Source organism: Eleutherodactylus coqui, chromosome 9 (genome assembly GCF_035609145.1).
Source record: "Eleutherodactylus coqui strain aEleCoq1 chromosome 9, aEleCoq1.hap1, whole genome shotgun sequence".
In the NCBI taxonomy this organism is placed as follows: Eukaryota; Metazoa; Chordata; class Amphibia; order Anura; family Eleutherodactylidae; genus Eleutherodactylus; species Eleutherodactylus coqui.
Genome location: NC_089845.1, coordinates 58,548,005 through 58,563,517, shown reverse-complemented (window position 1 = coordinate 58,563,517; position 15,513 = coordinate 58,548,005). Strand labels below are relative to the sequence as shown.

The window sequence follows — 15,513 nt, the reverse complement described above, 5'->3', positions numbered from 1 at the left end:
TTAGCGTACTCGATGGTGCTCGTTACTCGAAAGAGCATCAAGCAGTGTTCGACACCACCCCAGTTTTTGGCTCCTCCCCGCTGTGACGTGGCTGTTTTGGGTCCTCCCCGCTGTGACGTGCCATTGGCAAATTTTTTGGCGAGAGAGAGAGAGAAAAAAAAATGCTTTGCACCCAGAGTCACACATACAAAAATGCTTGAGTCTCCCATTGTAGTCAATAGGGTTCGTTACTCAAGTAGAGCTCTCGAATTTTACGAAAAAGCTCGGCTCGAATAACGCGGACCCGAGCATTTGGGTGCTCGCTCATCTCTAATGTTGCACCCTTTTGCTGGGGCATAGGGACAGGCGTTGTTTCCAAATACAAAATTGGTCATTTCAAGCTAATAAACGTAATATTGTTTAGCTTTTCTATGCAGATCATTAGTGCATTTCAGTCATTCTAAGATACGTGAAAATTAGTCGATTTCTTTTTCAGATGTCTTGTTGCCCGTTTCTGCCTGTTTGTACCAAACAGAGCTACGGATAAAACCGGAGAGCAAGAGTGCAGTAGAATCTGCCCTTTATTGATCCAAGCCTAAGATACTGTTTTCATGGATATATTTAATATGGTGCATACATTTACACTGCAGTGCTCCTATTTTTATATTAATTGTGAGGCTCGCAATTTGGACTACAATCAAATCGATCTATTAGGAAACGGAGATCTCTGTGGGCCAAATTAATACCGTGCACATTTTACCGAATTAAGTACTTGTCTTTAACAGGAATAGTTAAAGGGGTTGTCTACTGTAAATTACTGATGGCCTATCCTTAGGGTAGACCATCAACAGTAGATTGATGGGGATCTGCTGCTCAGGATCAATCGTTCACTAGAGGTACATGCACCGAGCTGGTTTTTGCAGGAAGCAGACAACTCCATTCCTATTGCAATGGTGAGACTTGGAATTACATGAAAAGTTCCCATTGAAGTGAGTGGGATCTTTGTGGGTAATACCAAGCCCAACCACTGCAGTGGGAACAGAGCTGTTTGCTTCCTGCAGAAATCAGCATACCATTTACTATTATATACTGTACACCATAGCCTCCTTGGTTGCATTTAGACCCATATCCTGGCCTATTGTGCTCAAGATTTGCCATCAGGAAGTGTCTGAAAGAGGTCATGTTGATTAATGATTATTTTCTTCTAAATAATCATTTCTTCTGAAACTTTCACTTGAAGATGTTTGCATTCCAATGGGTGTATTTTTTAATACAGATGTATTTTTTAAGCTACTAAAAAACCAGGTGAAATAACTTTCATCATCCAATCACACACTGGTAAATCCCCAAATTTTCTGTTTCAGACTTATTCCCTTTATGCTAGTCTCCATCTATTATTCTTCTAAAGCTCTGCATTATTAGTCAGTGGTCTAGAGGAAGGCACAAAAATATGAGAAACACATAGCAAAAAAAAAGCTACAGCGAATGGGTCTAAATAGTCATAGAGTAATAACACGTTAGCTTCCGCTCTTCTCCATCCACTGACTCTCCTTACTACCTTGGCTTCTACCCACCTGATAAGAAGCTTAGAGCAGCCGACATTATCAGCAGCAGACATGTTATATCGCAGCCCGCTTCCATAAGCTTCTCTGCTGTGTCCCGGTCACTATGTCTCTCCTGTTCTCATGTCCCAGCATTGGAGCAATCTTCAGGCTGTAGTATATTTCTACTATGCTCCCTCCTTCAATCTCAGGTCAAGGAAAATCAAATTCCAAGGCTGATCAGCAAATACAGCTGTACTGCATGTGGTCACTATCAGTAAATATCAGTTCTGGCCAACCCTAATATCAGAAAACTATTACCCTTCACCCAGTAAAGTTGTACTTGCTGCTTAGGTACTCTATTTTGATGTGGTCTTCTGAGAAGAGGCTATGAAGTACTAGGCCCAAACTACAGGGCTCAAGACTCAAAAAATTATGTTTGGAAACATTTATGAGCCAATTCAATTGTTTAGTCGCCAGTGCCTGCATCTCTCCGCTCTTTCTGATTTCTCATTTTCTGTTTCTTATACTTAATTTTGAACTTAAATACTAATTAACCACTTCTCCATTTGTGATGTATAAATACGTCACAGAGGTAAGGGGTCGCTATGAAGCAGAACTGGGAGTTGAGCCCCGATTCACACCTGGTGTGTGCCAACTGCTTTTGAGAGCTGATACCCACTGCAAACAGCCACGGTCAGAACTAGCTCTAATTGAGGCGGTTCGACATCTTACATGCGCAGTTAATCCTTACAGTGGGGCATGTAAACGGTCAGCCGGAAGAAAGGTGTTCAACATCAGACTCACCATTGGCCCTCCCTCCTATGATGCGATTGAGGAGTGCTGATGGCTGCCATGGGCCTAGTGAAGGCTCCTAGCACAGCCATGTATTAAGTTAAATCAAGTCCTGCCTATGTCAGGGCTTAAAGGGGTTTTATGGGCTTTTTGCTATTGTCAAACTATTCTTCGGATAGATCATCAATAGTTGATCATCAGAGTCCACCGATGTCATCATCAGACCGCATTGAGGAGGAAACCCTTCCATTGATTTCAGTGGGAGTGAAGACTTCTATTATATTTCCTGTCCTGACCACTGATGACGATGTCCAGCCCTGCTGCACTGCAGTATTGCACTAAATTGTAAAAGCGATCAAAAAATAATAAGTTCAAGTCCTCAAAAGGGGGTTAAAAAATAATGTAAACCGTAAGTGAAATAAAATATAAAAAAATTGAAAATTAAAAATTCACTGCACCCATGCCATTTTTACCACAAAATGATCGAACAAAACCTAAAAATTGACATAAAATTGTCATCGTCATGTAAGAAAAAAGTCCAAACTATCAAGGTATTGCATTATTTATCGTACATGGTGCATGCTGTCAAAACAAAAATACATAATGCTAGAATTGTGCTTTTTTGGGCAATGAAAATGGAATAAAAAGTGATCAAGAAGTCATCTGCATGCACAAATGGTAGCAATAAGAACCACAGCTTGCACTGTGTTATAGTGTGAAGGTGAAGGCGGTGCTAGTCACAAATGGTGACAAAGCTATGAATTATTGTGGTCATTTGCAAATTTTTGGGCATACTGGCAACCATTTTGGTCGCCATCTGCAGTCGTGAGTTGGCATACCATTAGATGTATAGTGACTGATCCCGATGGTATCGGACAATCATCTAATGTGTATCGAGAACTCCTGACGCTCCCTCAAGAGATGGGCAAGCATGTGTAAGAAAGAGGGGAGGGAAAGATAGCCGTCAGCCACACGTAACTGAAAATAAAAACCTGTGTATGCCTCCATTCGAAATCAGAAGTATACGAAGCCCCCTATACTGTAGGGGGCTCATGCACCTCTAATATATCACTATGGCTTTGTAAAAAAATGGAGCTGTAAATTCGTCCTTCTCCCAAGTCAAATTTTTCCAAAGCAGATCTCACACTTCTCCTTTGCAGAAATCGGAGCCTGAGCCTCCAGTGTCTGCCGCAGATCTTCATGTGGATCAGCACAAGGATTTAGCGCCATTCAGGAATTGACATGTAAATTCTTAATTTCCACAACATAGATTTCAAAACCCACATAAGGAAATATGCAAGCTGTCTGAATTACAGCATATATTTCTACAGCATTTCATAGAATACTAAAAAGGCACGATTTGAGTATGGGGATCTATGGCAAAATTACGGCGAGTGAACAAGGCCTAATGCAGAAGTGTGCTTGAGCTCTCATATAGTAATTAGGCTACCTTCACATCTGGGTTGGAACCTCAGTACTTTTTTTCCCGGTACAATTCCATTCAACGGGGTCCATTCGTTGCTATTCGGTTCAGTCATATCATGGAGCTGTTCAGCTAGGGGATTCCCCTTTCCTGCTCCCCGAACCAAGCAGAAAAATCGAATCCCCGCCGCAGATGTGAAAGCAGCCTAAAACTACCACTTCACTTTGGGAGTGCCTCTGCCAAGTCTATAAGTACACAAAAATGAAAGTATACTGCAAAATTTTAGTTTGTAGTGCTTGGCCTGACTTTTGGGAATATAGTATAGTTCTTCATTATTCATCATTATTGTACAAAAATGGAGTTTTATAGCCAGTAAATGCCAGTCACTTCAATGTATCGTCCTGCAGCGTGACTACATATTTGACTACTACAGAACCCTTCACGGCCACTTCTATCATATCATAGAGGTTTATATGGTTCTCTTGTCATTCCACATTAAACTTTGCCTCTTTGTCCCTAAGGATTAAGAATGTGATGCATTTGTTGTGAGCCATCTTCTCAATGGCATGTGCGCCAAGGGAATCGCTAATCTGACAGCTTAATGAAGTGTATAAGCACATGAGCCTAGAGGCTATGCCACTGGCGCTATGATAGCTTTTTCATGAATCAGGAGAGCTGGGGGATAGGCCCCTCATAGTCCCCTATTGTGAGCTGTGTATGATAACAGTATGTGCCTGAGCAGCTTATGCAGAAGAACTTCAAAATATTCATTTTTCATAGATATGAATGAGAATCCTCAGACACACAGAAATAATAAGAACACCAATTATACAAGAGCTCACATATCATAGCCCTGTCAAATGCTTTATTCAAATACTATGGACCAATAGGATATATGCCCTGTGGGAATATAGAGCTTGCTTGTTGTAAAGGAATTACTGTAAAAAGAAAAAAAACTATTGGTACGGTGTTAGCCAGTAGAGCAAAATGTAATTGTTCTCAGCAAGAGAAACAAAGTTAACCATGTTACATGGACCTACTGAACAAACGGTCTACCATAGGTCCACTCTTTGATGGCGCCATTCTGGCCACCATGGATGCAGAATCCTTATATTCCAACATCCCACGCGATAATGGACTAAAGGCACGTCAGGTGCACCTTGACACTAATATAGTAACATAGTATGTAAGGCCGAATAATGGGGTTGCCTCTGAATCTATGCTGCAACTCACATGATTTATCCTCAAGCACAACTATTTCTCTTTTGGCAAAGATCTATCTTCAACTCAATGGAACCACCATGGGCAGTAAAATGGTGCCGCAATAAGTCAACCTTTTCATGACAAAACCAGAGAGCGACTTTTTGGCCTCCTGCTCCCTCAAACCATTTGTTTACTTTCGCTACATTTATGATATTCTAATCATCTGGACCGGCTCTGAACAAGACCTAATAACATGTCATGAGATTCAATACATTTCCCCCCACCATAAACCTGATACTGAGCTACTCAGACACAGAAATCTATTTTTTGGACACCACCATAAAAATTTTAAATAGCTCAATACTGTCATACCTATACCAAAAACCAACTGATCTGGCCACACACCTCAGATTGGACAGTCTCCACCCCAAAGACATTAAAAAGTCCATTGCTTTCAGTCACGCTATGAGATACAACTTGATCCCCAGTCCAACAGACAGGGATGAACATTTATAAGGACATTTTTAAATCAGAGCTACCATCCCACCTCAAATAATGATCAGATCACCAAAGCCACTAATATACCCAGAGGGAAACTACTCCAATACAGAGAAAAGGAAGAAAATGGTTAAGTACCTCTAGTAGTGACCTACAATCCGCAGCTAGAGGTACTAAGGAAGACTGCAAGAACACTCCATCATACCCTGCACAAGGATGACCGTCTGAAGACCACATTCCTGGACCCTCCCCTCTTATGTCAAGCTCCAAATTTGAGGAATGTTATGATGAGGAATGGATTGCCTTCAGAGACACAAAAAGGAACTTCTCACTGTGATGTAAGGAGCTGCAAGCCCTGCTGACATATACTGACCACGGACAGGATACAAATCCCCAACACACAGCAGGACTAGAAGATCCCTGGAACAATCACATGCTTCACGTCAGATGTTGTGTACCTGATCCTGTGCAGTAAATGTCCTGTTGGGGGGCTTTATGTTGGAGAAACGGGACAAAAACTGAAAGCGAGGATGAGATCTCACCGCCACACAATTAATCACAGAAAGACCGAATTACCTGTGGCCGAGCATTTTGGCTGCAAAGGACACAACATAGAACAAATGTAGATTATCATATTAAAGGGCAACTTCAAATCTCAACATCATAGAAGAATTTGGAAGTTCAGGTTTAAGACCATCTTTGATACAGGCCCAAATATTTCAAAAAGTATCATGGCAGAGTGGACAATCTGGGAAATCTGGAGCAGAGATAACACACAGGCCTGATGACCCCCAAACACCAACTTAGACACAATAAAGTTTTCAGATCCTTATCAGTGGACCAATTAAGTATTGACTTCTCTACTCATCCTGTTCTACATAGTTTGAAGTAAAAATTAATCACACTATGTCTGTGCCTTTTTATGTGCTCTTTTACCACTAAAAACCTATAAAGAAAAAAAAAAAAAACTTATGCAAAAAGCAGATAAAAGCAGCAAAAGTGGAGACAGAGAAACTCGTTGCAAAAAAATTAACCCTAAACTGTTCTTCAATTATATAAATAGTAAAAAGATTAATACTGAAAGTATTGGCCCTTTAATAAACAATGTAGGAAAAATTGTAGGGGTTGATGAGGATAAAGCAAATGTATAAGGCCTCTTTCACATGGGCGACAGTGATATCACTGCTACAAAATCACTGTGATATCGCTGCTATTTACACACGATTTTGTAGCGTCAATGATGCTTTTTTCATGAGAAAAACGTAGCACCGCGTCGCTGCTACCTGCGATTCTATAGTGAGAAAGTTAATAGGACTTTTTAACGTTAAAATCGCATCGCATGAAAAAAGCTTTTGTGCTATGCGATGCAATAAACAAGCAGGCATCATACTGTTTTTGTAGCCCAACAAAACAAAGCAATTCACGGCTGTATAAAGCTTGCCGCGATTCTGTAGTCTCACAATGTAGCAGCCTACAAAACATTGCTCATGTGCAAGAACTCATTGGAAAGCATGGGCTTAACATACATGCAGTTTGTAGTGATGTCGCATTGCTACAAAATCGTGTGATTTTGTAGCCCGTGTGAAACCTGCCTTAAATAGTGTTTTTTCTCCCGTGTATTCACAAGGGAAAAAGAAGTCTCAGATGAGATGCCGAGTGATAAAGTAAACTCTCCACTAAACGTCACCAGTTTAACCCAGAAAGAAGTGCAGAGCCATCTACAAAAGATGAAAAAAAAAGACAAAATCACCGGATCCTGATCGCATAATCCCCGGGTTCAATTAGAATTTAGTAATGTGATAGACAAACCATTGGTTCCTATATTTAACAACTCTATAGTGACGGGGTCTGTTTCACTGGATTAGCGCATAGCCGATGTTGTGCCAATATACAAAAAGGGGTCCAAAAGAGAGTCCAGAAACTATAGGCCAGGAAATAGCTGTATAACTCCATATCAGCATAGGTTTATGAGTGGCCACTTCCGTCAAACCAATCTGATCTGCTTCTACAAGGAGGTAAGCTGTAGATTAGACCTGGGAGAGTCACTGGATCTTGTATATTTTGACTTTTCCAAAGCCTTTGATACTGTGCCACATAAAAGGTTGGTATATAAAATGAGAATGCTTGGTCTGGGTGAGAATGTGTGTAAGTGGGTAAGTAACTGGCTCAGTGATAGAAAGCAGAGGGGGGTTATTAATGGTACATACTCTGATTGGGTCTCTGTAACCAGTAGAATACCACAGGGGTCAGTATTGGGCCTTATTCTTTTTAATATATTAATGACCCGGTAGACGAAATTGCACAGTAAAATAACAATATTTTATAAAGAGTAATTAACGCACTAGGACAGAGTGCGGTTGCAAATAGATCTCGATAAGGCCTCATGCCCATGTCTGGGTCAGATTCCGACTGCGAAATATCGCAGCGCCCCCCACAGACCCTGTACTCACCTGTCCGGATCCGCCGGGAGTGCCTCGGCCAGCAAGCCGGCGCATGATTTGCCGGAGCTGGGCTGTGACGCGGGGTGCTCACTGCTGAAGCATCGTGGAACCGACGGCTTCCATTGACTGCAAAATAGAACATGCTGTGGTTCTCCCCCGTGAGCGGAAAATCACAGTTAATTTCCGCTCGTGGGCAGGAGAGAATCATTTAATACAGCATGTCTATGGACGGACATTGCTGAGGAATTTGCGGTGGGTATCTGACCACAAATTCCACAGCGATAATCCGTCTGTGGGCATTCGGCCTAAGTTGGAGGATTGGGCAAAAAAGTGGCACATAAGGTTTAATACTGATAAATGTAAGGTTATGCACATGGATAGAGGAAATACATGTCACCATTACACACCTAGGCCGTAATTGGTTCATTAAACACTGGCTCTGATTGGTTCACGAGGGCTGCCTTAGCTAATCAGAGCAATCACTTGCTGCTCGCTGGAGGCAGGGTATTCAAGCTCTGTTACCAGCAACTGATGCGCTGTCAGCACTGAGGACTACACGGAAGCCTGCTGGAGTGCTGGAGACCAGTGGAGGGACCCGGGCGGCGCCTGCTAGGTGAGTATTGCTTTTTATCCCCATGTAGTGTAGCTAAAGTTATTTTCGGGGTAGGGCTTATATTTTGTGGCCCTCCTGCTCTTGGCAGATCCTCTACAGAACCTCTTGCTTCGTACCAAATGTCAGTGCGGATGCAGGAACATCTGGTGGACATAATTTGAACTAATTCTCGGCCTTAGATAAAACCTGACATTATATCAGGCGTGTCTATGCATATTCCGTTACCATACATTAATTATTCACTGAAATATGGATTTTTCAAAAAGGTTTACTGACTTTTGAATGACTTTGTAAATTAATTTCTGTTGTAAAGCATACTGGGATATGAATGGATCATGACCTTGAACCATAATACACTAGTAGATTAAATTGTTGCAATGCAATATCAGAAAGCATCATCTACAATGTTGAACGTTCTGGTAGACCGGATGTGATCACTGTGAAGCTCAAGTCTGGTCTTTCTCCTAAAGGCTGATTTAGACACAACGATTCTAAACCGGTCCGGCTGTCTTCTGCATACCCCGCTCGGAGCGCTCAGCTGGTATACCAGCTAAGCGCTCTGAGCAGAGAACAGCTGGATGCAGAGGACAAGCGGCCCCGCTTGTGTTCTGCATACCTTGCTCGAAGCGCAAAGTGATCGCTCAACGTTTGAGCGATGACCCTGCCCTGTAAATGCACACATGGTGCCATTAAAAATGTTACATTTCTCTTAATCTATTAAATAATATAAAACAAATATCTCTAAAATAAAGCAAGCATGTCAACTGGAAATCAAATCCTTGTCTGATACAGTATATTCATCTAGATGGAAAGTGATAGAGTTTGGCACCTTTTTTATGCTTTTAGCAGCTATGCTTGCCTGGAGACATTATGGGAACGGACCGCAGGACACACAAAAAGTTGCTAACTGTAACATTAAGTATTTACTACAAAAACTAAAAAGTTTTTTAAAGTTTGGTGCATTTACTGTGACTTGCTGCCTAATCATGAAAAATAATAATGAATATCATCAACACACAGGAATCCACCACATGAGAATTTGTAATGATATGCAAAATCTGTTAGACATATTAGCATAAATATAGAAAGCCAACTAAATTTGTCACTTAGAAGGTCCGTCACGCCCCAGGACCCTACAGCGATCAGCAGAATGAAGGGGGTGCAATGCTCGCTGGAGTGCTACAGTCCATAACAGACTGGTGCACCGTCCATTAATTGTGTTGTTGCAAGTTGCAACTAATTGGACCTTCACTGATAAAACATGGAGGGAGGCCACAGGAAAACACAATGAACTACCTAGAGTATTGCAATTTTATACTAGGATAATTCACTTCATTTTAATAGTTTACTTGGTTTTACTGCAATCCTATGAAAAACTAAAAGCACAATAAGCGAAGAAATAAAACCTCTGCTACATGCGTAGATCTTCCGACTAATGGCCATTTATTTAAAGGTTTTAAAAATGGAATCCATGTGCAAGAGCTATTAACCCTTTGCAATCCAATTTTGGATTGCAGTGTTTCCTAGGGGGCTCTCTCTTTCTGCCATTATACAATGGCGCCGTCTGCTGGCTAGAGCCAGTACTGTGGTATGGGACATGCTGGAGAGGCCCCCGATATCAGAGCGGCCAGTAATATACAGTAAGAATACCCTGCCGGATGTCTTCCGACATCGGAGCTGTACAGCCTTCAAACAGAAAGTCTTCAGACGTCAGACAGTGGATTGGAAAGGGTTAAAGGCAGTCTTTAAATATCATTCTAGCAACATACATTTTCAGTAAAATAGAGTTGTTTATTGAGCACTGCATATGGTCTAAAGAGGTTGGAAGAGGGGGAAAAAAAACACAAAAACGAACAAACCACTCTATAGATCCGTAAATCCTATTTATGTACATAGGTTTATTCACTCCAGAGCAACACGATGCAGTGTAATGCATCTCAAAAATGATGAAAGCTTGTAGTTCACCTAGTTGCGGGCATCAGGTCCCTCCACAGCATTTTACATCAACATCATTCAACTGGCATAGGCACTTCACTATTTGAAAAACATTTTAAAGCGATTCCTACTTCTATGGAAACTGCTGCAGGAGAAAAACAGTGCAATACCAGAAGGAATTGTCATTGTACCATTGTATTTACTTCATTTGTATCTCATGCCTTAAAAGCCCATTAGTGCACCCTTCTTTGAATGATACATTGTCATTTTTGTACCAGGGCATAGACATTAGGGAATGACATTATGCAGTGCAGTTGGGATATACACTTTTATTGGCAAAATCAACCCTAAATTTCCAGCAGGAACAATCTGAACACCAAGAAGGGTAATTGCAAGGAAATAAAATGTATTTTACTTGCACAAGATGTCTAATAATATAATCTATGGGCTGTTTATGTAATGCAAGTTAGAGACATTTGCTCTAGATACAGATTTCTCCCACTTGCACTACATAGAGCATGTATGACATCATTAAAGTGGATTATGCCTGGTCCTGCATAATAAAGTAAAATGAGAAAATCAGACAAAAGATTCTATAGTAACGATGCTATAGTGTATGAGAATGGAAATGAATACGTAGAAGAATCGTTTTTAAGGTGCTTAATACATTGGATGGATGGATGGATGGATGGATGGATATATAGATGGATAGATGGATATATAGATGGATGGATGGATGGATAGATGGATATATAGATGGATATATAGATGGATGGATAGGTGGATAGATGGATATATAGATGGATGGATGGATGGATGGATGGATAGATGGATAGGTGGATAGATGGATGGATGGATGGATAGATAATTTCATATTCACCTTATTTCTTGGCTCAAGCACAATCCTAACTAATATCATAGTCATAGCCAGTTTGTAGAAAGTGCACATGGGGCATGTAAACCAGGGCATCCAAGATCTTGGGAATAGGCAAAGGACCCTTTTTGTTTTGAAGTCTAAGGAAATTGCTGGCTTGGCTGCCTCCATAACTCCCATATACTTTACTCTAGAGGGCCACATGCATGCCTGACCACTTTTCTTGTATTTGGTTTCGATTAGGTGGGATGGGGAGAACCACCAAAGTTTTTTCTCAGGAGCCTCCAACAAGCTTAAAGTCAGGAAAAGATCAATCCCTGTCTGTAAGATGATTAACGATGCCCGACACTCGTCCCTGTGTCTCTACGCTCCTGCGCTTCAGCAGGGAGCTAGCACAGCTGGCTCACACACGGAGCGGCCAGCAGGGGGCGAGGCAGTGCAGGAGATTTCTCTCCTCTCGCTCTCCGGCTCCTCTCCATTCACATGTTTAAGTTTAAACAGCCACCGTTCAATAGCGAACGGTCGCTGTGTATCTCAATGGAGAGTTGTGGGGGAGCAAGAGGAGAGAAATCTCCTGCACTGCCCCGCCCCCTGCTGGCCGCTCCGTGTGCGAGCCAGCTGTGCTAGCTCCCATGCAGGAGAGCGGAAACACAGGTATGAGTGCTGGGCATTGTTTGCCCGACATTCGTCCAGTGTAAATGGGGCTTAAAGAAGGAACTGAAACAATGCAGTAAGATAAACTGCCTGTAGAACGTTGCATTTCAAATTGTCTTAAAGGCTATGTACAAGCATAGTTCAAAAGAGAATCCCTTACTATGAACTAATGAAGCACCTCAATACTTTTCCAATGCCGTTTGACAAAAATAAACATGAAAACCGCCATCAATGTAATAAGGTCAAACATAATATGGATGAATACGGAAGAAAAGCCAAGTGTAAATCATATACGTTCATTGCTTTACTCATATATACCAGCTCACACAAACGAGAAGACTATTGGTAGGGCTTTATGATCCTTCAGACCACCTGTAAATGCACCAAGATGTTGAATAAATGGCTTGCATGTATTTGAGTACATAAAATCATAGACTGATTTATATTAAAATACAAAAAAACATGCCGAAATACAAAAAAGTCATGAAAATGCCAAATACCAACATAACGTTAATATGTTATACAAATCAAAACAAGTTTATATAAGATTTGCTATTAATAAAACAGAAAAACCATGTGAAATATAGTCCCTCACCATGCACGTGTCCAAGTCCTCCAGACGCTCCATCTCAGACAGTTCTTCCACAGTCGGAGCAGAACGTTTGGTTGGCCTCTCCTCTACAGTCTCTATCTCCATAGATTCTTGATGAGGAAGTGGCTTTCCCCTCTTAGTGAGATGATCGGCCTGCATGTAAATTTGAACTATTGAGCTACTCATATTGTACTTGATTAAACTGAATATATACATATACATTAAATGTACCACCAAACCATCTCTAATTCAGCTGCTCTGCCTAAGACGTCAAATTACAACATTTGGACTTCAGGATGCTTTTAAGTACCAAAAATCCTCAGAACCAGGCTAAATGACATTTACTCCACTCATCAAACTTCACAGTTCCATAAGGTTAAGGGGTTGTTTAGTTATAAATAGAGATGAGCGAGCATACTCGCTAAGGGCAATTGCTCAAGCGAGCATTGCCCTTAGCGACTACCTGCTGGCTTGGGAGCAAAGATTCGGCTGCGGGCAGGAAGCAGTGGCGGAGAGCGGGGAGGAACAGAGGGGAGCTCTCGCTCTCCCTCTCCCCCCCCTGCTCCACCCTGCTCATGGCCGCAACTCACCTGTCACCCGCGCCGACACCCAAACCTTTGCTCCCGAGAGGGGAGGTACTCACTAAGGACAATGCTCGATCGAGCAATTGTCCTTAGCGAGTATGCTCGCTCATCTCTAGTTATAAACTAAAATCACTTTAATGGGAACTTTGCCTGCAATACCAAGACTGGCCACTGTAGTGGAAACTGAGCTGCTTTCTGCATAAATCAGTCTAGTGCACGAGCACACTGAGCCAGCGAGCAACTGATTGCTATCCAGGAACCCCGGCAGACAACTGTTGATGGCCTATCCTGCAGATAGGCCACCAATAGCTTTACAACTGGAAAACGACTTTAATGCAGCCATACACATTAGACGAACGTCGCCCGAACCTGTTGGTTTTGGTGGGACAGGTCTAAGGTTTATGACCAGCTATAGACACAGGAAGACAAGATGACCCTTCCATAGGCTGAGAAAAGCAACAAATTCTGCATATATATATATATATATATATATATATATATTATAAGCAAGAGTTGGTCTTTTTCTACTGACTCCGACTTCACCAAAATGGGACTCTGCCTTAGACTAAGACTCCAACTCCACAGCACTGGTGGAAAGGTTAATATACCAATGTTGTGTTACCTATACTAAGAAATGAAATTACATCTGACTAAATAAATAGAAAAAAGTAAAGTAACAATCTGATTGGTTGCCATATTGAAACCTCTCATCTGTTCATTGCATTACTTTCCTATTATCCCAACACTGTTGCCCTAATGTCTCCCCAGCAGCCATAGCTTTATATGTACTCAGGAAATGTCTTACATGATCTGAAGAGTATATGGAGTAAACCAATAGCAGAAATAAAAAGTCTCGATGTGACATTAGTTGTGGTAGGGCACACACTTTTTTTGCTGCATGAATGTATGCTTAAAATACAAATCCCAAAATTGCAATGTGCGTCAGCTGTGGCTTCATCGAATCTCAATAACTTGCAAAAAACAATGAAAAACTAGGACTATAAATACCAACTCGGGCTGTTGGCAAGTGTATGAAGCCATCTGCCTCCGGTTCCATGCACAGTGACAGTGGCCTGGCGAACAGCTGATTGGCGGTATCCTGAGCGGTGGACCCCACCAATCAATCGATGACCTACCTCGAGGATAGGTGATCAATAGTTCAGAAGCGGAAAACCCCATTAAATTTCAGGGGCGCCAAGATTATCATTGATTTCAGGGGCACAGTGCATATTACAATTAATTTCAGGGGGTACAATGTGTATTGTTAATTTCAGTGGCAGCTGCACCTGGGAGCTGCTGTCAGGGGTGGTCTAATGACTCCTCTAACACATACTATAAGAGGATACCAGTACTGTAAATTGTTTGAAAGTCGGGGAGTTCTGTTATAGATTTTTGCATTGGGATTTAGGAACTTCAAGTTACATACACATCTACCGTGTTTTCCCGAAAATAAGACAGTGCCATATTAATTTTTGTTCAAAAAGGTGTAACTTTTTTACATGCCTAGCTGCCTGGACACTATTTAAATTGACTTTTTAAATTAACTGTTAGCAGGGCTTAATTTTGGAGTAGGGCTTATATTTTAAGCATCCTCGAAAAGCCTGAAAAATCATTTTGCATCCTCAAAAATTCTGGAAAATCATGCTAGGTCTTATTTTCAGGGTATGTCTTATTTTCAGAGAAACAGGGTAACTGAAGTACAGGCCTTCATAGTCACACTTGGCTGGAGAGGTATACACGGTATAAGACCATTTCATGGTCTTCTTCCATAATTTATTACTCAGCTGATTTATTAAATTAACTCCCTTTTCTTCATATTTCCAAAACAGATACCCTTTATGATGTCCAGCACGGAAAGTAAATAGACAGCTTATTTGTCTGTGGGAGGTTGATCTTCCGCTGCATCAATCAGTATCCTTATGGCATAGTATAACATGATTCTTGCAGACATATGAAATAGAAGTAGCTTGATAAAATGCTACATTGTAAATGTACTTTTATATCAATACTGACTGTGGAGGCAACTGAGACAAAGGCTATTTTTCTAAGCTCACATATTATATTGGAGACAGAAGCAGCAAGACCTCAGCAGCTTCTCCCACCGGACCTTCTGTCTGAAAGCATCAGAGTCTGTAAATGACTTGTTCAAGAGCAACAAAGCCTTATTCCCCCTGTTTTAGTACTGCTCTCAATGATTTAAGTCATGAAATCATCCACTAGACGATGTCAAGTCGGGATCGGAGAAGTCTAAATGATTTAGAAAGCTGAAAGTGCCATGAAAATAAGAAAAAGTTTATTTATCATATAAGACTATATTTTATTATCCATTAGTTTATATAATATAGTATAGATAGTATTTGTATTTTGTTTAACACATGTCA

The 15,513-nt window shown here is 41.2% G+C and overlaps 1 protein-coding gene across 3 annotated transcripts in view; it reads right to left on the bottom strand.

Annotated features, from left to right (window-relative positions):
- Window positions 1-15,513, bottom strand: part of CARMIL1 (capping protein regulator and myosin 1 linker 1) — a 267,172-nt gene that overhangs the window by 47,665 nt on the left and 203,994 nt on the right. For all 3 annotated transcript variants that reach the window (XM_066579442.1, XM_066579441.1, XM_066579443.1), the window contains one exon: window positions 12,552-12,701. In XM_066579442.1, coding sequence (XP_066435539.1) covers window positions 12,552-12,701 — 150 coding nt within the window. The remainder of the gene's footprint in view (window positions 1-12,551; window positions 12,702-15,513) is intronic.